Here is a 23,770-nt window from a genome sequence, read left to right as displayed (position 1 = left end):
TACCTCAGTCATCCCGAAACACCACCGTCGACGTACACATGAAATTGCCGGGGCATACAACACAGTCAAGAACAAGAACATGTGTATAAATCAGCCGTCAGATTTCATATCAAACAAAGAGATCGCGTTCGTTAATTGCTCATGAATATGTGACGATTTTTTTTGCACGTCACCCACATGACTTTTATAATCACTGTCTATATTATCTTTTTCTTCCAAATAAATATCTTCAGTTGTTAGACTAGCGATTGTCCTGCTTCCTTTCTCGCTTTTCTTGTGCGCTGCCCAAGAACGGGCCTTATTTTTTTTGCCGAACCGATGACCGAAGAAGGTAAAGTCGAGACTCGGTAATGTAAACGTAAGGACAAGGCGAGCAAGCCCGAGATATCAACAAGAATAAGTAAGAACGTCGCTAATGGCAACAGTGACGTACCCATCATTAAAATCATCGGCCTAACATATCTACCTGCGGGAAGAAGGCCTCTTTCAACGGTCTTCATTTACCCCTGTCTTTTGTCAGCTGATCACATCTTATGCATCCAAATTTCCCTAATTTCATTACGCCACCAAATTCTCCGTCATCATCATCAAGAAGAAGACGACGAATCTGCTGCTAGCCTGTCTGAGTAGCTCTGCCTACATTTATCGTTATTTTCTGGTAATATTACTGGTCAGAACGGTTCAAGACGTCTGTCGACTCGAAAAGGTACCTTCCGTATCGGAGACCGACGGGTGCTGCCCCACCCGCCGCCTCACAAGGTGCTAGAAGGAACCAAGCTGGCACCGACGAGCACCCCGCCATGACCTCCCAAGGGCCGACACCGGGTCAGAAACGCCAGCTGGTTTGTACAAGCCAGCCTGACTGCAAGCGACAAGACACTGGTGAATCTGAAGACGAGTCAACTATCATCGACGACGACAACGTGGCAAACCCTTCAGACCTGGACATGGACGAGGGTGGTTTCCGAATTGTGCGCCATCGTAAAGACAAGGCGGAGGGCATTCCAGTGTTAATCACTGCAGCATCCGAAAGAGATGATTTAAGGAAAGCAAACCCTATTGTCCTGTATTCTGAGCTTGAAAGGATTCTCGGTGGAGCACCAGTGAAGAGCCGCTTCACAGCACAGGGTGCATTGCTCTTACATGTAGAGACAGAAGGACAAGCCAACGTCCTTCTAGAGACCAAGAAAATCGGCGGCATAGTCTTATCTGCCCGTGTCCCACACAGTTACATGAAAAATACGTGCATTGTTAGAGGAGTCCCTAAATGGTACTCGGATGAAGAGCTACTCACCTACCTGAGACCTCAGGGCGTGTTCCATGCAAGAAGAATCATCCGTCGGGTCCAAACCTCGTCATGTGAGTGGGAGTCAAGGCGCACTAACATGGTGGTTCTCACATTTGCTCCAAATTCTGAACGCCCGGAGAAGATCAACCTTGGTTTCACAAGACACGAGCTTGTCGACTACGTGGAGACACCACCACGCTGTTTTAAGTGTCAGCGCTTCGGACATATCGCTAAGTACTGTCGTGGGGAACAGAGGTGCAAGCGCTGTGGGGGACCTCATGACTTTAAGACGTGTGCTAGTAAAGACAACTTTGTGTGTGCAAATTGCGGCGGTGATCATCCTGCTAGCTACGGTCGATGCCCTGCGCGGACAACTGCTCAGCGAAGAAATAAGTTGTTTGTTCTGGGTCCAAAGAGTGCAAGCGCGCCATCGAACACGAAGAAGACATCCAGAGCGCCACAACTGCCTGGTTTGGAAACAGAATACGCATCCCACTTCCCGCGTCTCACACCGATAAATGAAGTTACTGAGCCAACGCAAACGGTCTCAGCGGCTGAGAAACCTGTTCGAAAAGAGACCGAAAAACGCACCTATGCGGCCGCAGTAAACCGACCTCAAGTACCACTTGGCAACAGTCAGCAGGAAAACTGCCAGCATGTGATACGCGCTTTGTTCACGGCACTACGTTCCCACGTTGCGAAGATGCCTGCTAGTTCGACGAAGGATATGCTGGAAGCAGTGCTGGCTCTTGAGTCAGTAATACTCTGCTCTACTTCCACATACACTCAGTAGCATAATGGCAATGTCTCGCCCACTTGGTCCATTCCGTCGTCCAAAAGTGCCCTTAATAATGCAATGGAACTGCGCCGGTATTCTACAGCATCTTTCTGAACTCAGCCTTTTCCTTCGAGACATACCTATACCAATTCTAGCACTCTCGGAGGCCGGTCTCCCAAATGGAAGGACGATCCCAGGGTACATCAGACATGGAAATCCGAGTATACCATCATTTGCGAATGGAAGTGCGATGATATACATCAGGCGAGAAATACCTCACGTCACCTTACCAGTGCAAGACCTTTGTTCTACCTTCTTGGAAGTCGCCGCTGTGCAAGTGTGCCTAGGAAAACGAAAACTCAGTGTGGTGTCGGTGTACATAAGTCCGCGCAGGAAGGTCTCCATGGAGGCGTTCATAAAGGACCTTTGCATTCGTTGCCCCTCTCCTATAATAATCTGTGGCGACTTTAACGCACATCATTCGCTTTGGGGAGATAAGACTGCAGATTCCCGAGGCAAGGAACTTGTCACAGCCGCGGATGCTGCTGACTTATGTATCGCGAACGATGGCAAACCGACTTTCTTCAGGCCACCAGATTCATGGAGTGCCATAGACCTCGTTATCCATTCTCCAGACCTTGTCGTATCGTCAACAACGGCCCCAGACAGGATGGGCAGTGACCACTTTCCGATCTTCACGAACATCACCGGATTTCACACTGCTGGACGACAATTCTGTGCTGTGACCCGCTGGGACACATACAGAGAAGCATTGGACGAATCCCCTGGTGAGCTGTTCGCAGATATGCTGCGGAGCAAAATAGTGGCTACGTCAATGTTGAAACTGCCAGATCATTTCCCTACTCCTGATTTGAAACTAAAGAACCTCTGCGCAGTGCGTAGGAGAGTGGAGCGGAAACTAATGAGAAAAACAGGCAATCCATCTGCGAAAACTGAATTCAACAGGATAAACGCTGTCATCCGTCGTCACACAAAAAGGTTGAGACGAGTTCAATGGGCTGCTTTCTGTGAGAGTTTATCGGCGTTTACTCCCATGACAAGGATATGGGGAGTAATGAATAGCCTATCCGGAAAGATTCGCCTGCCCAGGCCATTCGAAGCACTGGCTTTAAAGCAAGGAAAAGATTTGCAAACCCTTGCAGAAGATTTTGCAGACGTCTACACATCTGGCAGATCAGCAGGAGTATCGAACCCTCTATTGTCTGAAGCATCGCATACCATGGATACGCCGTTCACCTTTCGTGAGTTGAATTTGGCGCTTAGCAAATTAAGAAGACGCTGTGCTGTGGGTCCCGATTCGATCAGCAATCAGATGCTGACAAATCTGCCATATGAGCGAAAACAAGCACTTCTGGACATATGTAATCACGTCTGGATCACAGGAGAGATCCCAGAAGCATGGAAGACAGCATGGGTGGTGCCAGTGCTCAAGTCGGGAAAGGATCCTGCAAACCTCACCTCATACCGGCCAGTATCGCTAACATCATGCGCATCAAAGTTGATGGAAAGACTAATATGTACGAGGTTAACATGGTATCTCGAGCAAGGAAATAGACTGCCATCATGTATGATTGGATTTCGTCCACGGTTGAGTGCCCAGGACAGTGTCTTGGATCTACTGAGCCATATCGAGCACCATCGCGCAGACGGCCTTTCCACACTCGCCATCTTTATGGACGTTGCCAAGGCATACGACTGTGTGCTTCATACAGGCATCATCAACGGACTCCGAGCCATGGGCGTCTCGGGAAATGCTCTTCGATTCGTCCATGAATTTCTCAGGGATCGATGTGTCCAAGTTAAGCTCGGAAGTATAATGAGTGACAAGCGACGAATTTCCCTCGGTGTCCTACAAGGAAGTGTCCTATCCCCCTTGCTTTTTAACGTTGCCATGGCCAGCCTTCCAAATGCCCTGAAAGTAGGTCGGACGGCAGTTAAAATGTCCATCTACGCAGATGACATCTGCATTTGGATCTCGGGGTACCAGCACAAACGTTTGGCCCGAATAGCCCAGGCCGCAATCTCCACTATCGATCGCCACTTATCGACGCTTGGCCTATCTTTATCAGCAGAAAAATCGGCCTTCATGCTTTTCCCGGGAGTGAGACGCAAGTCAACACGTCTGACGCTGAATATCAGAGGGCATTCAATTCTTCGTGCAACTCATGTTCGATTCCTGGGCGTCACCATCGACAACAAGCTGCTATGGCGTGGTGCGGTCGAAAGTGTTGTGGCTGCATCAGTGCAAAGAATCAACGCACTTCGTCGATTGGCAGGTATAAGTTGGGGGAACAATCCTATATCCATGCTTAAACTGAACGCTGCACTGATAACAAGCCGCATTCTCTATCAGCTCCCTCTGATATCACCGTCATCGAGTCAATTCGAGCGCTTGGAGGCAGTGCACAGAAAGGGACTTCGCTTGGCGATGGGAGTTCCAACGGCGGCTTCAAACAAGAAAGTCACTAATGAGGCAGCGTCTCTTCCACTCCGCCTCTTGGCATCTCAGGCCTTGCTGACGCAGCTATTAAGGCTGGGCGAGTCACGGGCAGGCACGGCGCTTCTCCGGCGGCTAAGAGCAAGAACTCGCTCACATTTCCATGCGGCGCTGAACACCTTCCGATTTTTAGGATTGGAATGGCCTAAACGAAGTCGCCTTGACCCGCCATGGTCTTTTCCGGACGTTACCTGCAGCCTCAATGTACCCCACCTACCGACGAAACGCACCATTTCAACTGCCGAAGCCAAGTTCATTGTGCTGGACCACTTGAGCACTGTGTTTCAAAGCCATCTACAAGTGTACACAGACGGTTCGGTGTGCGCACAAACAGATAGCTGTGCAGCGGCATTCTGCATACCATCCCTTGATGTGTCATGGTCTGGCCGACTGGATCGCGTAGTTTCCTCTACAACAGTCGAAAGTGCCGCAATCACCGCGGCTTTGCGGAAACTACGGGCCTTTTCTGCACGAGATGTCGTGGTGCTGACGGATTCCAAGTCAGCATTGCAGAGATTACATCGGGGCCTACCTCTAGAGAAATTTACAGGGCAGTCTCTGGCACTGATCGACGACCTAACGAGCAAAGGATTTAACATAAGGTTTCAGTGGATTCCATCACACGTAGGAATTGATGGGAACGAGGAAGCTGACGCTCTGGCACGCCTAGCGCTGACATCTGTCCCAAAAGTGAAAGCTCCAAAAGCTTTTCGAAACCCTAAGGGTGCAATCCGCCTTCACTTTAGAGAGATGTTCAAGAATCCACACGAATCCTGTGTGACTCATGGATTTACACGTGAACAAGCGACGCTTTTATACCGCATCAGGACCGACTCCGCGTACACCCCAGCTTGGTTATTCAAGACTGGGCTTCGCGCTTCCCCACTCTGTGTTTTCTGTGGTGACATTGGCGACATCGAACATTTCATTTGGCTGTGCCCTCAGTTTGACACGGAACGAAAAGTAATGGTCGACAACCTACAAAAAAGCGGTCTCACGCACAGGACCTTTGAAGATGTTGTTTTCCCCGGAGGGCCCGCGGCATTGAGGAAGAGAGCGCAACGACTTCTGATAGCCTTCCTGCGAGACACGGGGCTCATCGACACCTGGTGACACACCACTGATCTGAACTCGAAGGAGGATCAGGCGGAACAATTGCCGGCTATGTATGCCAGGCTAACCCCGCCTGCTTCAACATCAACATCACCACCACCACCACCACCACCACCAGTCATCATGGACTGCACATCTGCACATTCTTTCCCTTGGCAACCATTCTCTACCTCTAACAGACCACCGGTTACCTTCTCGACGCTTTAGATGGGCTGCCCAGCTCCATTACTTTATCGGCTACCCCTGCTTGCTCTTCAATTCACAGCGCTGTCTTCCTCTCGCTTAACGTTACGCCTAGCATTCTTTTGTTCCATCGACCGTCACACTTATACAGCTCACTTAGTGAATGCGATGCGCCACACCTGGACCTTACAAATATGGTATGGCTGGTAGTCTCCTATAGAATGTGTGTTTATATAAAAGATTACGCAGCGCGCAAAGAAAATGAAATGCTAACAGTAATATGCTCTGCGCACAGTGACGAGATTTTAAATGTGTTTAGCGAAGCCACAACAATGAGGAGAATCAGCTGTCACAGTTCTGATTACAAGACTTTGTGGTAATAATCAATTTCGGGAAGGGAAAGCAACGGCACTGTTTCGAACGAGTCTGCAACTAGAGGGATAGAGTTTCTCACGCTTAATAGGTTGCGTCGTCCGAGGGATGAAGTTACGGCATCTTCAATAAGGCTCTGGCTGAATTTCTGTTTCTGCACTGTCCTCGGCTATTTGTGCATTTCTTAACAAAAAAAAAACGCGTTTGAAAGAGTGCGCTCACATGTACGATCTTGACTGTTCCTTATGATGGAAGTTGCGCTAGTTGTTTACTGGCATTTCGAAACAAGGTTACAGGGCAAAGGAGGATGAGGATAAAAACGTGATCATTACAGAGCAGGCACTGGACTTTAACTGGCTTAATTGCACAATTATTACATGCATAAAAAGATGTACCAGTAACAGAGTAACAGATGTAACAGTAACATCAAAACTAAAGATTACGTTTTATAACCATTTATCTTCTAAATCGCCTGTCATTCTTTTTTTGTTTGCGTCGCCTCTGTTACGAAGCACGTTCGCGAAACCGCTGAATGTCACGTTTAGTACACAGTCGGCCACAAAAGCTTGTGGGACATTGGATCGGTGAAAAAGTTGCATTACTGCGAACTCTGGGTAACGTAGTTTCGTATTCAAAGCTCCAAGGTATCCAATTCGACCTATACTTTTAACTATTACAAAAGAAGCGTCATGCCTTAACAGAGCAGAAACTCTAAATTGTCGTGTAAGCCGTGTTCGGCAAAATTTTATGGCCGACTGTGTACATGCTTCGTCATTTCAACTGTTTTCGTGAGGCAAAAACTGTGCCACCGTTGAGCGCACTAATCGTTGGCCACCGCGTACGCAGCAGGAAAGCTTTCGATTGGCCGCGTTGCGCGTTGTGGAAACCTCGGGCTGAGAGGGACTTTCACTATCGACCACCCGCGGGCCAATTTCGGCGTGATTCGGGGGGGGTCGCAGCACTCGGTGTCTGCGGCGTGACCGAGCCCGGGCCCACCCCAGGTCGAACGGGGTCGACAACCCGCGCGGCCCTCCTTACCGAGGCCTTTCTTTTATTTTCGTTGTGTATTTAGAGAACGATTCGCAAGAAGCGAATGCTCTGACCGTCATGGTCAATTCTGGATACGTGTACCAGTTCAGTCGCCAAGGGGAACGTTTCGTGGTGACATTTAGTGCCTGTTACAAGACGTCAAACAAATAAAAATAAGCACTGTATATTGCATGTTGCCACCACGCATAAAGTTCTCACCTTTCCTCTTTCTCTCTTCATGTCTCAATTTAAACAATGGCATGTTCATCGGGGACGTGACATCTTGTATGATACATACATGCTCTCCTGAAGTTATGGAAGAGTCCCTCGCCTTCCTTGCGAAACGATCATATGCGAGAACAATCGTGGTCTCAGATTATGGTGCACGCTAAAGAATTCCCAGGTGGTCAAAATTATTTCTGAGCACTCCACTACACGGCGTGCTTCATAATGATAGTGTGGCTTTGGCACGTAAAACGCTAAGTATTTACTTAACTTTCTTTTACAACAAGGCAGACTACCGTCAGTGACCACTTAAGGATTCAAGAGACTCCTCCTACAAAACCTATATCCACATAATTTCCAACCCTACACTCTAATGGTTAATAATAGTCATCTTACAGATTGCAGAGGAGTGCTCTAATCAGTGGTTCTTGAGTAGTTCGACAACAGTGGACACTCCTCGAGTTCAAGCACCAGACCGACGATCGACCGAGCTCGGACCGTGCAGGGACGAAGAAAACGGCTGAAAGCACAAGCTCAGCGAAAACGTGATACTGCGGACATGAAACATTGAAGAACCAATATCCTGAGTTAACTTCCAAAGAGCCTTCTCGATACTTCTTTCTTTTTTGAGCATTCTAGCCAAACCTGATTCTAGCAGCAACTCTGTAGTATTAACGACCTCTCCTTTAGCAAGGACTTCGTCGAATTGACGTTCAACGAACGGGGACATGCCATATGAGTACACACTAGAACTTATCATTCGTGCCGCTGGTCGCTTCTCTGAATCGACGGGCACGGATCACTGATGCCACGCTCGGGAACACATTTGGAATTCTTAATCATGACGTATGTTGCTGGACGCCAGCTATGCTACGCTGCTGCCTATAGGCATTGGTCAATGATTTTTGGGCACACCTTAGAGAAAGCTTTAGTTCGGGAACTATGACCAAAATACACGAGAACGCATAAATCGTTTTCTTTCGCTCGGTTTACACAACGCCAAATTTGATTAGGTTTGTTGCGTAAAAAAAAACTTAAATTAAGTAACCGCAAGAATACTTCTTTTATGCGAAGAATATTACGAGAGCTCAACCCAGCTCCTCAGGCGCGGCGGTGTCGCCATGAAACCACGTGACACCGTGACGTCACGACAGAGGAGAAGTGGCTTTGGCTCAACTCTTGCAAGACGGGCTGGGTGGGAATCGAACCAGGGTCTCCGGAGTGTGGGACGGAGACGCTACCACTGAGCCACGAGTACGATGCTTCAAAGCGGTACAAAAGCGCCTCTAGCGAATGCGGTGTTGCCTTAGAAACGAGCTGTTTCTAAGGCGTGCGTCTCTTGCTCAGGCGCACATTTCGTTGCCGCGCCGAACGCTGCTTTGCTCGACGCTCACCGCGTCCAATGCGGGGCGCGTAGTCGCTGCCCTGTAGCCCATTGTCTTTTTATGTAGGACAGCAATTTTTTTATAAGAATTGTTAAAAATGAAACAAGAAAGGAAACTCATGAACAAAGTTTTCAGCACTGAACTCTGTTATAAATAAGGATATTAGAGCTTTGTAAATTGAACTTATTAAGGCGTGCAGTGAACAAAATATCTGAAATATACACCGCTCTCAAATGTACCACTAATTAGTTACTAAAACTTTCTCCAAACTTGGGTAAATATTGTATTAACATTATATAGGCTGCGAAACTCGTGTACATCAAATTAGCCCGTTTGTGAGGCTAGAACAGATGCAGTATACAAAAAGACATCTGGTTTTTGTGCAGAGCTACGGACTTGCAAACTTCGTGCTTCAAATTTCTTTTTAACCTTACCGATTTTCAGTTATCTTTGTAAAATGTATGAGGTGCTACAGTTATTATAATTAAGCTTTATCTGTCAAGTGCAACAAATTTAAACACTCAGATTGCTCCAGTGGTTTTATAATGAAAGCATTTGTACGTTTTATTACGCGTATTCCAATAGGAAATTTCATAAAATAAAAATAAGCACTTAAATAGTAAAGAAAGCTACTTGAATTCCCTCCTGACTCAGGGCGCCAACGGAAGAGACAGAAAGAAAAAGAAGAAGAAAACCATGTTTTCTATTACGAGAACGTAACTACAGTCAGGAGCGTTGTGAATCCGTAATGAACATGAATCAACAAAGTACTCATCAAGCGTTGCGACAGTGACTCGTGAAAATTTCACCACTGAGAGAAACTGTTTCACATGTTTCCACTGGGGCACACGTCTACTTAAATAAATCAGCAGAACCTATCTCACAATAGCTGTCGGTGGTAATGTGTTTGACGGTAATGCTAAGCACATTACCGTCAAAAGCATCGTAAAAGCAGGGTAAAAAGCATGCACTATCAAGCAGGCTCTTTGTGCCCATTCGCACTGTGGAAACCCTCGTATACAAAGCCGACGCAACCGTAATGAAGTCGTGCGTGAATCCACAGTGGCTTGGTTTCCTTGCGTCTGCCTCCTACGTGCGTTTTTATGACCATCGCTCTTGAGAGTGGAGCATTTGCTCCCTACTATTTGCTGACTCTCTCGGGTCTGTCGACGCCCCGTTTCTGTGCCGGTAAACTTGTCCAAACTATGCTGCCTCTCGCACTCTAAAAGGAGATACCTGTTCAGGCGAGGACAATGAGGTACGACGCGTCTCGTATTATCTTAGCAATACGAATAACCGTCGGACCCGTCAATAATTTATGAGCTCCCACAACCAAGCAGTTTACGAGCTTCGAGAATGCCGCTTTCAAACTCGCCGAAATGTGTACGCCACACTTTCAACGGGCCCGCGGCCTCGAGAGACAATCTCCAGTACGAAGCACGTCGCGCACTCGCCAAACGTGGGCATCTCTCAAAACGAAGTACCCGCCTTCGTGAGAAGTCCGGTTTTACGGTTATCGAGCCGCTTCAAGGGGGCGGAGCGGTGGGGTGGGGAGGCATGGAGCGCCTGAGCCGTGGTTCATTGATAATGTAGCCGAGGAACTCGGACACGTCCGCACACCTGACCCGTTAATGGCGCCTTATTCTGAGACGAGCTAGCTAGACTGTTTGCGGCGGCGGCGGCGGCTCCGCGTCTGCGATGCGCCGCGTTTCGCGCGCCAGCGGCGCAGTCATAAAACCGGGCGCGCACGTCAGCTTTTTTTACGAGCTGCGCGAGGTATGCGCACTGAGCAGCTCATTAAGCAAATTCCAGCACCTCAGTACTGGCGCCGCCCTCGACTGCAAACACTGGCGATAGCGCGGCGAGAACTAGAGCTTCGCCACTTTCTCTCGTACTCCCACGCTTCTTCGCCTCACGTGCTCCTCTTCACCAGCAATTTTAGACGCGTTCCCCGCATCACGTAGTAAAGCGGATGAGGCATGTTCGGAAGGGGGCAGCATGCAGGAGTGCGCCTATATAGCTTAGTGCGAAGCTCGTATAATTATGAGGCAGGAACGGTGCCGGCGGTAGGTGACGACTTTCGGCGATAAAGGCGGCCTTTGGAAACCCGGTGCACGCATTCCGAGTGAGAGAAGACTCCGACGGAGAATTTGACGCATGCGCAGTGATCTAATCCTCCTTTCACAGCTTATACCATTATCGTGCGCGTGCGCGCGTGCGTGTGTGTGTTTGCGTGAACCCTAGAGACTCACTTCAAGTGGATGCGTTTTTCAATCTCACTGGCTACAATTAGGACATTGCAATATGTGCCGCAGTATAATTAAGAAGTTAAATAGTAAATGTTTGTCAATTAACTGAATATCTGTTTTGTTTTCTCGTGCTAGCAACATCTGCCTCTTCAAGGGCAAGGATTACGCTACCTACCGCAGGTCATTTTTCTGAAATTCCGGAAGAAAACTTAAAAATGATCACCCCGTGTAGGAACCGTGCGAATTACTGCACCTATGAGGGGCTTGCCTTCTGACGCGTTCACTGCCAATGAGAAGCGGTCAGTTGCCGCCGCACCCCTCCACCATCCACCTTTCCATAGGTCTGTGTAGTCCTCAGTCTACCTTTACTATTGTGTTAACGAAATCAAGAATTAAGAGAAACTTTCCTACGCTCCTTGTAATAAATGAAGAATTTTGCTCATCCATAACTACTCTGACTCCTTAACCATACGTCGTTGGACGAAATCCTTTAAGGCGCTTCGCCCTAAAGCCTTCCGCGTCGTTTAGAGGAGCGTACACAAGCCGCGTCTGACGTTATCCTGCCGACGAGGCACGCTTTCAGTGGCGTGCATTGACTGTTCCGAGAATGGACGCCCCGGCGAACACGCCTGCCCGCGCCTCGCTCCGGTCGTCGCGTTCCCGTGCAGCCAGGCATTAACGCCACTGACGCTTGCTAATGACTCTGCCGTGGTTCGGTGACGCATAGTTGCGTATGCCGTACGCGACTCGACGCATGCCGTGCGCGAGTTCTGTAGGGACGCCTGCACATCAAACACAAAGCGCTGGTTACGTTCGCGTCGCGTTACCGCTTTTCATGCTTTAACGAGCGCGTTCCTGAGAGGTGCTAAGTCGGCGCAAAACTTTGCTGCCGGCGCTCAGAGTACTTTCTGCCGCGAAACGATAGAATAAAAATGGCCAGGCTTAGCTTGGTTAAGCCAAGAATGCGTTGCATATTGCGCGAGTTGGGGCCCAGCTTTTCTTCCGGCTGTCGTGACGTCACGTCACGTGGTTGCGCTAAAGGTCAATGGTGGCTGCCCGGCCGCGCCCAAGGGCTGAACTGAGTGATTGCAATATGCAACGCATAAAAATACAAGCAACCTAATAACAAACATAGCAAACTTAAAAGAGAATAGACCCACAGATGAGACGCGCAGCAATGAACAATGGCTCATACCTTCAATGGTGGCTGCGCGGCCGCGCCCAAGGGCTGAACTGAGCGATTGCAATATGCAACGCATAATAGAAGGAACAGATGGAATTGCGTCGTAGTAGCTGCATGTGGGAAACAGGGGTAAAGGGGTGCGGAGAGGAGACGTAGACACTTTCTCCGATGTGCGTAGGCCGTGAAGAAGGGAAAGGAAAGGAGAACGTTGCGGCGTAGCGCGCACCGCAGCAAATTTCAATTTCTTGGCAATCCTTTAGAGTCTAGACCGTCTATTGGGAACATAAATCTGTCCTTTCAGCCCGGTTGATTGCCTCTAATCTGAACTTGCTTCCGCATTGCACGTCCTCAGATTCAGTCACGTCGCTGATGGGGCATTGTGTGGATGCAGTTTGCTGCCTTCTAACGATTATCGTTTGCGCTCGCAAGTGAAGTAAATCACTGCGCAGCACTTAAGCCGTGCCTTTAGTACCAGCATCGATCCCTATTGGTTACAGCATTTTGCTGCTGAATAAGGAGACATGCACGAGAGAGAGAGAGAGAAATAACGTTTATTTGCACCCGCAAAAAGAGCCCCGAGGAGGCAAGAGTCTTCCTGTCTCCTCGGCTTACTCCTCCCCGTTCAGCTGGCTGATACTCCTTGGAGCTCCCCTTGCTACAAATATACTGCTAAATTCCTGCCTTCTAAACGTGTTACTCTGGCGTTGTGCTCAATTTCTGCTTCACTAAAGCTATTATTATTTTTTAGCGCAGATAATTGGACAAGAGTTAGCGATGTGTACTACAGGTGATGTGTAGTTGCTCCGACAGTGCCAATCTTCAGCTCTGCCTCTTTGCAGGCCTTCACAGAATCGATGGTTAGACGAAAACGGTGGTCTAGGAGCGTTTCGTTTTTACGCTACCGAATGCAGAATGTCATTACTCGGCATTCAGGAATATTAGGTTAAGTAATGTAGAAAGGCAATTCAAACACAGCAAAAAGAAAAAGAAAGAAGGAAAAGAAGAATCTACTTATTTAGGTGACATGCGCAACTGCGCATGTCTCCTAAGTAAGTAGATCCTTCTCAACAGACTGACTCAACAGCGACGGTTACTAATAGAACCAATTCAATAAAACAAAGAAAAAATTGGCTTCGGCTTAGCTCAGCTAACCCTGAATATGCAAAGTGAAAGCTTGGTTTAGCCTGGTTTAGTAGTGGCTTCACTTGGTTAACCTTTGATTTAGCTGTAATTATTATACTTATGTACACAATTATTGTTAGGCCAGGCATGACGGCTGTGCCTATGCCGGTGGCTAGACATGACTGTGGGTTGGCTTGGGTGGACACGCATCGTTCGATGGTGCGACGCCTCTTGTGCCACAGGGAAAGCGCAACTGCTAGACGTGCAAAGAGACGCCGCGAACATGCGCAGCGCCGAAGCACAAATGGAGAGGGCGCGAACGCGGTCGCTACAGTGATCTCGACGGTGGGACGCCTGTTGCATTCCGGACCCTCTCCAGTGGTGGTGGTGGTAAACATTTATTGCTTGAGCCTTTTTGCAACATTACTTGTGAGGGGGCTCAGGAGCGCGTAGGGTGTCCGGGAGTTTGTGGCCCTCGGCGACCCTCAGAGCCCAGTCCACCAGCCGTATTTGGTCGGCTGGGTTGGAGCTAGACACCGCGGTCTCCCATCCCTCGACGTCGGTGAGTTGCCACTCAGAGGGTGGCTGGAGCTCAGGGCATAAGAACATAATGTGATGGAAGTTAGCTCTAGGTGCGCCGCAGAGCGTACATTCTTGTTGATATAGGCCTGGATGAACCAGGGCGAGAAAAGCTGGAGAAAGAAAAGTTTGTGCCTGAAGCTGGCGCCAGGTACTTTGTTGGAATTTTGTTAAGGATTTATCTGGGGGAGGGTATCTCAACCGCATTTCGCGGTAGTGGAGGGTGATCTCGTGATATTCGACCAATCGGTCTCTGGCGTTATCCAGGTCATCGGACGGCGTGGCTCGGTTGACGGCTACTCGAGCGATAGAATGGGCCATCTCATTGCCTGGATGGCCTGCGTGCGCGGGCACCCAGATGAGCTTAATTGGTCTGAGGGGGGTCTGATGATTGAGAATTTTCAGTGCCGGTTCATGAACTCGGCCTTTCGAGTATTTGCGGATTGCAGTTTTGGAATCGCTAAGGATAACCTCGGCAGTGGTGGTTGAGATGGCCAGCGCTATGGCAGTGAAGCAGTTCGCCGGCCGATATGCGCGGGGTGGTCAGACGCCGCTTGGCGATGACGGCTCGAAGCCTCCCGCTCCCGCGCAACGTTCAGAGAAGACGGCCCGGCCTCGCTCTCATCCATGGCCCAGCTCGCACTGACTAAGCGAGCGCGGCGCTCCTCTTAGCCAGGCGCGCGGCGAGTCACGTGGTCAGGCTCGAGGATGGTGTTGCGTTAAGAGTCAAGCTAACGCAATATACGCTCAATCCTTTAAGAGATTCGTTAGTTTTAATTTTAGTTTAGAATGTGACACGTGGTCTAAGGTTTTTGCTAAGTCTAAAGAAGTTGTAGCGGCCTAGCCGACGTTGTCAAAAACGTTAAGCAGATCATTAGTAATGCGAAGTAACTACTCCACTGTAAAGAGACTATACGTCTTAATCCGAGCTGTCTGTTTCGGAAGAAAATTGTGTTCTAAAAAGCTGCCTAAATGTTTCAAAAGAACATGCTACAACATATTGCTGGTTAGGACAACAAGAACAGAAATAAATAATTCGTGACGCTGAGATTTCCGCCAGTTTTATGTATCGAAGTAATTTTGTATCGAAATCTTGTATCGAAATAGTTGGGGCTCCTGCTGGATAACAATTGTAGAACTCGAGGGCTGTGCTTTAGCTGATTCCAGTTTCACTGGTTGCAAGCGCTACTAACAGTTGTTAGTAGCGCTTGTCGTGTCTGTTTCGCCTTCCTTTGTCCCGTCTATCGCGCTTCACCATTCTCACATATGTCTCTATTGAAATTATGGGACAAATGAAACGGCAATCTTCAAAAAGAAGACACCTAATAACTGCGATGACTAATAATAAAGAATAAAAACACATTCGAGTGACACGTAGTGGGAGTGAATGCGCAATACTTCAATCATCATCCACCGTAAGAACACAATATAATTACATAATCATAATGAAACAAAAAAACTGTCTGTAATACTGTTGAATTTGCACGAAAATAACAGGGAACATAAATTGAGGACCCAAACTCTTCGGATACTGTCAGCTCTGAGTACAAGAGGACCCGAGTAACGTTGTCTTTTTGCGCATGTACAGCACTAGGGCCAGTAATAGCAAACAATCTTTCAGGAGCAAATTCTGAGAAATCTAGATGCTGTAGATATTATTAGCGAAGGCGGCAGAATAATGGCAAAAAGCACTTACGGACGAAAGGCTTGACGATTTCGGCGCCAGAAAATTTCTTTGGTAAGCTACGCCGTTTGCGTCCGTGTCTCCTCAAGCGCCAGAAATTGAAACGAATAGCGCACATTTACATGTATCAGTTGTTGTGAGTTCGCACCACCGTTAGGGATATTTTTTGCCTCGATTTTGATTAATTGTTGCGCATTCAATTTATGCGAAAGGAAGTATCAGGTGCCAGATATAGACGTCACGTCACAATTACTCGAAACCTGTTACCAGTAACTACCCAAAAGGAAAAAAACGAAATCGGGAAAGAAACAATTTATCATAACTCAAAGGGAAGCTCTTTACTTTTCGAAGTGAGATCAGGATGCCTAACAACGCGTACTGATAAAGAGAGGTACAACAACAAAAAAAAGAACCATGTGCTTGCTGCCGTAAACGAGGGAAATGAGGGAACGTCTTTCATTAGAACGTGACGATATCTGCCCAGTGGTCGGTTTAGGCTTTTCTGGCCTCCCGGAAACCCCTGGGTTCAGCGATAGCAGAGGGAAAGTAAACATGTCCGCAATAGGAGATCAGTAAGAGGCGATTGGAAATTTGGTGGCAGAAAATATGAAGACGACAAACGGAGGCGTACAAAAACAAAGTTCCCAATAGTGTTTAAAAAATCACGATGCTGGGAATTCTTGGCGTTGTTTGAAGATAGGTGGGACATTTGGCAAAGTAATATAACGAGAGCTTCGTGGCGCAATCCACCGCCACGTTTCAGAGGGTACGCTTAGAGCGTGGCATGAACTCCATCGCTATGCGAAATACATGCTTCAAGCCGGAGCGCATGCTGGGACACGTCTTTGGTGGACTGGGAGTGGCAGGATGATCAACGACTGGGTTGTTATAGCATGCCTTCAATGGCGAGGGCATTTCAAGCCTCCGGCTTCGGGCGGCCTGGTGGTGTGTGCGGTGTGGGGAAACGGAGGGGAAGCGCTCGGCTAGGCATCACTCGAGACTCGAAAAACTGCAGTAGACAGTCGCTCTAGTGCAGTCGCATGGTGACCACTCTTGCGCCGCCATACCAGTATGATTTCAATATTTTCTCGCCAGCCTTGTCAAACTCTCTAAAACGATTAATTGAACAGGTTTAATCCATTAGGTCGATTAACTGAAAGGTGGACGTCGATGAAGAATAGTCGTTTTGCAGGATACATTTTATCGATTAATCAACGATCGATATTACCAACCCTAGGTAATCGTCGTAGGGGCGTGGATTTGAACACCACATACATAAACTCGAGTAGCATCTCAGGAGAACAGCCAGGATAACATATCCAGCATATCATCAAAGCTTGTATCTTTCTCTCTCTTTGGCAGCGAACTCGAAAAAAAAAACAGAATGCACACATTTCAATGAAGACGGGTAAATGGTTGTGTGGAAGGTGCGACCCTCATAAATTGCGGATGAGTGCAGAGTTCTATGTCCCGAAACACATTGAGCGGTGTTCCCGTTCTTCGTGTTACCCGAACCAGTTTTCTTGCACAGTGTATTTAATGCCTCACTGCCTCAGCAATTCCGTGCGGCAGAAAAGCGTAGGAAAAAGGAAAGCTAGAAATTTATCATGAACATATTGAAATTTCATTGCTCATTCTTTCATTAATATTTATTTATAAGATACTGCGGACACGAAGCCCAAGCATGTTGGCCGTTACCAAATACATATTCCTGATAAGAATGTACAAATAAGAATAGGTTCAAGTGTGTTACAGGTTATGCGGCTATGCTTCAGCCAATTGATTTCGACCTGCTAGCGTTCGCGGGTAAACAAAATGCTTTGATGTTCCTGATCTCACAAAAATCGCTGCAGGACAATGAGGGTGGTGGTGTGAGTTAGCGTGGTTATAAAGGGTGATAAATATAGTGCCGAATATCAGGCCAGCTTGCTATTAAAAAGTCGTGAAAGTTTTGAGCTGTGCTTTTCTTTCTTTGAAGTTGTAGTCGGGAAATCGCTTTTGTCTTCAATAACACGTTCGGAGAGTCGGTGGTGGAGCGCCTGCTCAATATTACCCGTTCAGTCTAGGTGTTTGACGTTAGGTATAAATAATTTTTTTCTGTTGTTTGGATATTTTTTCATGTACTATATATGCTCCGTCCGCACTCTTCAATATACACGCTCTCTGAAGACAATTTAAATTATATGTCAGAGCATAAACTACGTTTTCGAAAGCTATAAACGGCGAACGTAAGGTTAATAAGAAGAAAACAAAACAGAGGCTGACCAAGACCAAGGAATTATTTAAAAACTTCAGATATTGTGAGATCCTTGTTCATTAATTCATTATGAACAAGGCTCCCATTTCAGGAGCAAAAAGGTAATTTTTAAACAATTCCTTCCCCTTGGTAGGCTTCTTCTTTGTCTTCGGTATGATCCTTCGCGAACATGGACGATTTCGTCAGACTTTGGACTTCAACGTTACGCCTAATAGATACGCCTGGTAGCTTGCTGGACCGCAGGGCGAGCTGGTTGCATGAAATCACCCAAAACTGTCACAATGAATTATTATAATTTTCGACCGCTTGGTTTGTGAGCATATAAGCATTAATTTATAAGGGCAGTCAGACGGGAAATAAGTTTGCAACTTGTGCAGTTTTATTATTCGTTTTTATTACCTTTTCTCAGAAATCCACAGAATCAAATAAGCTGAATTGGTTGAGTTATCCAAAATTAAGTGTTCTAAACATTCCACGAGCGCACTTTCTAATTGTAAAGTGCGCTTCGCTGCCTCACACGTATATCCTACTAACTGCAGCACCGGAAACTACTTGTATGAAGACGTAATCCGAACCGCGTGCACGCTAACAGTAGGTACTGAGCTTTGGCCATGGGAACGTTTGCCTAGCTATCAGCGATTACTTTTGCGAAGCAAGAAAACTGCCACACAGTACCTGTATAATGACTCCTTATCATATCCCACACAAGTTCTTTCTCTTACTAAAATTCTGAAATTATAATTCTCAACCGAATTGAAAATTCGCGCTCAAGATTTGTGATGCTGTCCTCATATTTTCTACAAGCTTATACCCACTTTTAAATTTTATTTTACGCTTAACAAGGCTGACTACTGTGTCACGCACTCCTTTGTTTCACTAGTTATCAGTTTACTTTCTTTATGGACTCAACTTCGTATTATCTAACTACCACCCAACTGCTGGCCTATTCTACATGGTGATTTAATACCACTTTTTGTGATCATTGTCGTTGTCATGATTATCATTAGATTGGAGTCTTCGTCATTGTCAGCATTATTATCATCATCTGAATGTTGAACGGTATTTTACAGCTTGAGTCCCGTCTATGCATTTGCCGTCTCACACAACGAATTAAGTGTGTGTTGACTTAAATAGCTACACCATCAATCATTTGGGAAATAAGAAACTTACTACTGGTGTTTTAAGTGCCAAAACTGCGATATGATTATGAGGCATGCCGTAATGGAGGACTCCGAATTAATTCTGACCACCTGAGGTTATTTAACGTGCACCCACTGCACGGTGCATGAGAATTTTTTCCATTCCGCCCACATTGGAATGAGGCCACCACGGGCGGGACCGCAACCCGCAACCTTGAGCTCGACAGCCGCAACGCCATAGCCGCGGGTAGAAAATGCCTTCAGTTTACTTAGGCCAGCTTTACAATTGGAAAAAGTGTTCGTTATGTAGTGGTAATTACCATATTAACTATCGGCGATGTTTCCGCGATCACGAGCGAGATACCATGGGCTGCGCTCAGTCGCGAAACAGCGTTACACGTGAAGGCTTGGTGGATAGTAAATCGCCGAGGCATTTCGTGCAATATTTGGTGAAAAGCGCCTGCAAGCTAGTGAAACGTTTCCGCATATGGTCCAATGGCTTCATATTTTCTGTCTAACAATTTTAACACAATTCGCAAAATTTCCTTGCCTCTTCAGGAGCGTTCCAGCATGTTTGATTTTTGTCGAGCATGGGCGCAATGTTGGACAACTCTTTTTATCGCCGTCTGCGTCGTGATCTACTACAACGAGTTCGACTTTCGATGGTGGCGAAATGCAAAAACACCCATGTAGTTAGATTTAGACGCACGTTAAAGAACCCCAGGTGGCCGAAATTACTCCGAAGTCCCCCTCTACGGCGTGCTTCATAATCAGGTCGTGGTTTTGGCACGTAAAACCCCATAATTTAAATAATAATTAGTTACAACGGGTTCGACGCGTTCCGCGAGTTCTTTCATAAGTGCGGGGAGGCGAACGTGCTTGAAACGCGATCTGCAAGTCACGAGAGCGTGAGAGAGTGAGAGAAGTAGAGGCAAAACCAACAAGCGCGCTTTATAAAACCACCATTTCGGTGAATTCATAACCTCAACGCCCTAAAGTAACGTACGGTGTCTAGGGAAAAATAAAACAAGGAACACCATATTCAAAGCGGTAACAGGGGAGCTATCGAGAAATCGAGCATTTTTGAAACGCATGTCAGGTAGCCAAGAACCTGTCATTTGGGCAGAGAGGTATGCGGAGCAACAAACACTATGTAGAAAAAAAAACTGTTTCCAGATTTTTCCTTCTTTTCTTATATAAAACAGCAAAGCCTGTGCCACTTTCTTCAACTTCCGCCAAGTGTGTCCCGCGTTTGTCATTTGCAGCTTCGGTCTCTGAAAAGTATCCCGTGTCCCCATTGCGCGCAGACACCACGGCCGCATGGACAAGGCTAGCGCCGCGGAAGTGTCCCAGCCAAGTGCCGCCCAGACAGCAGCGAGAAGCGACCACATAGCGTCCGCCGACGCCAGTGCCAAGCCTTCGACGACTGCGGACGACCAAGCACAGAGCCATCATGACCTCCTCCCGAAGACAGTGGACCCCGCTGCGACGCGGAGCGCCGCAAACGGACATTCAGCGACTCAGGAACCGGCGAAGCCTCGTGAAGGCGGCGTCGCGCCAGCAAGGGAGGCCGGAGGCGAATCTGAGCGCACGGCGCCGGTGCCCTCAGTGAGCGACGCCGGAGGTGGCGACAAGCCTGCGCCTCCCGCTAAGAGTCAACCCCCTCCATCGGACGAGAAGCAGCCGTCCGGCGCCGCCCCGAGCACATATCCCGAGCCAGAGAGAATCTCCACCGAAGTGCCAGAAAAGAAGCCTGTGATGGAGGACAAGACAGAACGAACGGGACCAGAAAAGGAATCACGTGAGGTGCCTCCGTCGGCCCCGGCGGCCGATCGAGACGGTGCAGTGCCTTCGCAAGAGAAAGAGGAGCAACAGCGACCCGAGAGTGATAGCAGCGTCGCCAAGAAACCTGCCAAAGAAGTTGAAGCAGCGAAAGACGGCGGCTCGAAGGGCGCGTCCACGCAAACCGACCAAGAGCCCCAAGGAATGGCGGAAGAGAAGCCCGGTGCCAAAACTGCCGACGCCGTCGCCTCTCCGACAGCAGTTGCAACTCGGGAAGAAAAGCGACTGGTGGAAGCTAGAAGCGAAGCTTCGGAAACGGCTCCCAGCGAATTGACAAAAGTAACTTGGAGCGCTGCAGAGGCAGGCGAAGGCAAAGCGGAGAATGGGAAGCCATCTCACGGGGTGGCGGTGTTGCCCCAGGAGACGTGTAAATCTGTCGCGGACGCCGGCACTAAAGTTCCGCAGGAACACGCGAGTCCCGGAGGGGACGGCGCGAGTTTACAGCCCTCCGCGAACGGCGCTGGAGACGCTAAACAGCCCACACCTGACGACACGAGGCCAAAATCTTCCATTCCGCCGCCGCCAGTGTACGAGGCGCCATCGCGGACTGGCTCGGCAAAGGATGAACCGAAACAAGCCGAGGAGGACAAGCAAAAGACAAAAATGGCCGAACAACCGGCGGAAACGATAAAAGGGAACGGACCCGTGGAGGAAGCGAGGCTGCAAGAAGTGACCGAATCAATTATGCCAGCTACGGCGTGCCACACTGGCACGACTGACATGGTGCACCCCGACGCGATACGGAAGGAGTCCGCGCCCAAGGACGCGTATTCCAGCAGCGCCGCGCTAGACGACCTGTTAGACGAGGAAGCAATCAGGGCGCAGTTGTACCCCGCCGAGGTCGAGGGCTTGGCTCCACCGAAAGGGGAAGAAGCGAAAGAACCGGAAGCCAGCAAACCGCAGCCTGTCGCTAAAGAGACCGAGAAGAGCGCCGCGAGCGGCCTTCCGAGCTCTGGTGAAACAAAACTCGAACCGGGTGCCAAAACTCCGCAGCCGGACGTCGAGCGCGAGGAAGCCCATGACCAATCGCGGGATGTTCTCGACGCCGATGTGAAAGCAGGCGAGCGGGCAGAACCACCAGGAGTGCAAGTTCCCGAGAAAGAAACGGCTGTACCTAGCGAAGAGGTCAACAAAGAAGAGAAGCCCGAGAAAGTTGCGGCAGAAGTACCTCCCTCCGCTCCTACTACAAAACAAGCAGAAGAACCCGAAAAAGTAGAGAAACCAGCTGACAAAGTCGAAAAAGCCGATGAGCTCGAGAAGCAAGTGGACACGACGCCAAGTGTAAAGACTGAAGGTCCTCCACAGGAAAGCAAGGTCGCCGAAACGGCTCCGCTGGAGGATAGTGCAGAACGAGAGGACGAGAAGGCGAAAGCTGCCGCCAGTCCTAACAAGCAAGAGGAAAAAACTGAAGAAAAGGCCGAGCGTGTCGCCAAGGAAGATGACGCCAAAGAGGTTGCGCCTCCCGACGCGACGCAGAAACCCAGCGAGCCTTCACCGGCTAAGGGAGAAACCACGCAAGTTCGCGACGTCACCGCAGAGAGTGACAAGCCGTCAAAGGAAGCGGAGCGCACCCACGATGACGACGCAGCAAAAGATACGTCCAAAGCCGCGGCTTCTCCTGAACCGGGTGTCGGTAAGGAAGAACCGTCACAGGCAACCGAGGAAACCTTGGCGAAAGAAAAAGAAGCGAATCAGAACGTGCCAAAGGAGGGAGAGGGGGGAGCAGAGGAACTCGACGTCCAAGAGCTCCCTCCTCAAGAGCCAGGAAAGCCAGACAAAATTAAAACAAACGAAGAAACTGCGGCGCCGCCAAAACTTTCAGACGCTGTTGCAGAGCCAGAGAACAAAGAAATAGTAAGTAAATCTGCAGAAGAGCCGTCGAAGGCGCCACGCGGCGACTCTGAAGTGTCCGGCGCTCCAGAACCGGTTACTCAAGAAGAAGCCCCCACCGCAGTTGAGCCCCAGGAAAGCGTTTCAGAAGTAACCAAAGACAAAGCGGAAGCGTCCGAGGAAGAAATCGTAAAGACGGATGAAGTCCCCGTTACTACAGCAGTCGAAGAAGAAGCAGCCCAGCCAGAGCCTACAGACGAAGCCACACCAGAAAAGGTAGAAGACGAAGCACCTGAGTCTGGCGACAAGGCAAGTGAAGAAGCAACAACAAAGGTTGAAGCTGCTCAAAAAGAAGCTGAGGAGCCTGGCAGTGACATGCCAGTGCGTGCGGACGAGACCGCGGAACAGGCGTCTGAAGACCAAGGTGGTGAAGAAGCCGCCACTGCGGCCGACGCTGAGCCAGAGGCTGGAGACGAAAGCAAGAAAGCTTCCGAGGCTGCCGAAGAAAATGAAAAGCCGACGGCCGAAACAGTGTCCGAGGAAAAGACCGAAGAGGCCACCGACGGGGCAGCTCCTTCCGAACTTGAACCTACGCCACCTGCGGAAGCAGTGAAAAAGAAAACCGGCTTGCCAAAGTCGCCGTCCAAGCGCGCGACGGGCAAAGGTCCGCCCAGGACTCTTGACAAAAAAGGTGGGCCCACAGCGTACCCCGTTCGCCAATTCTCGGTTAATGGTAATTAGACATCTTAACGTACACTCTACTGCCAGCTCTACTAAGACAGCGCGGTAGATGGCTTACGACATGCCCGGTGAGTTATCTCCATACAATTTCGGTGCAGTGACAAATCCTTAGTCTCGGCATTTCTGAGTAAGAAAGCACTGAGGCTTTACGCAGTAGCCCCAGCTATACGCTTCCAGATTCGATGGAGAAAGGCGTCAGGACTGTACGGGCAGCCAATCGCGTCTTCTCATTACTAGACGACAAGGCGGGACG

The 23,770-nt window shown here is 48.8% G+C and overlaps 1 protein-coding gene and 1 long non-coding RNA gene across 5 annotated transcripts in view; one reads left to right on the top strand and one right to left on the bottom strand.

Annotated features, from left to right (window-relative positions):
• LOC139059162 (uncharacterized) overlaps positions 1-23,770 on the bottom strand; it is a 477,146-nt gene that overhangs the window by 299,973 nt on the left and 153,403 nt on the right. The gene's annotated exons all lie outside the window — the stretch shown is intronic.
• The window catches only part of LOC135916451 (microtubule-associated protein 4-like), a 94,696-nt gene that overhangs the window by 41,765 nt on the left and 29,161 nt on the right, over positions 1-23,770 (top strand). For 2 of the 3 annotated variants that reach the window (XM_065449809.2, XM_065449810.2), the window contains exon 2: positions 20,412-23,467. In XM_065449809.2, coding sequence (XP_065305881.1) covers positions 20,425-23,467 — 3,043 coding nt within the window. In that variant the 5' untranslated portion in view covers positions 20,412-20,424. The remainder of the gene's footprint in view (positions 1-20,411; positions 23,468-23,770) is intronic. The other variant, XR_010568938.2, reaches the window with a different exon arrangement.

Source organism: Dermacentor albipictus, chromosome 4 (genome assembly GCF_038994185.2).
Source record: "Dermacentor albipictus isolate Rhodes 1998 colony chromosome 4, USDA_Dalb.pri_finalv2, whole genome shotgun sequence".
Lineage (NCBI taxonomy): Eukaryota > Metazoa > Arthropoda > Arachnida > Ixodida > Ixodidae > Dermacentor > Dermacentor albipictus.
This window is presented reverse-complemented; position numbering and strand designations above follow the sequence as displayed.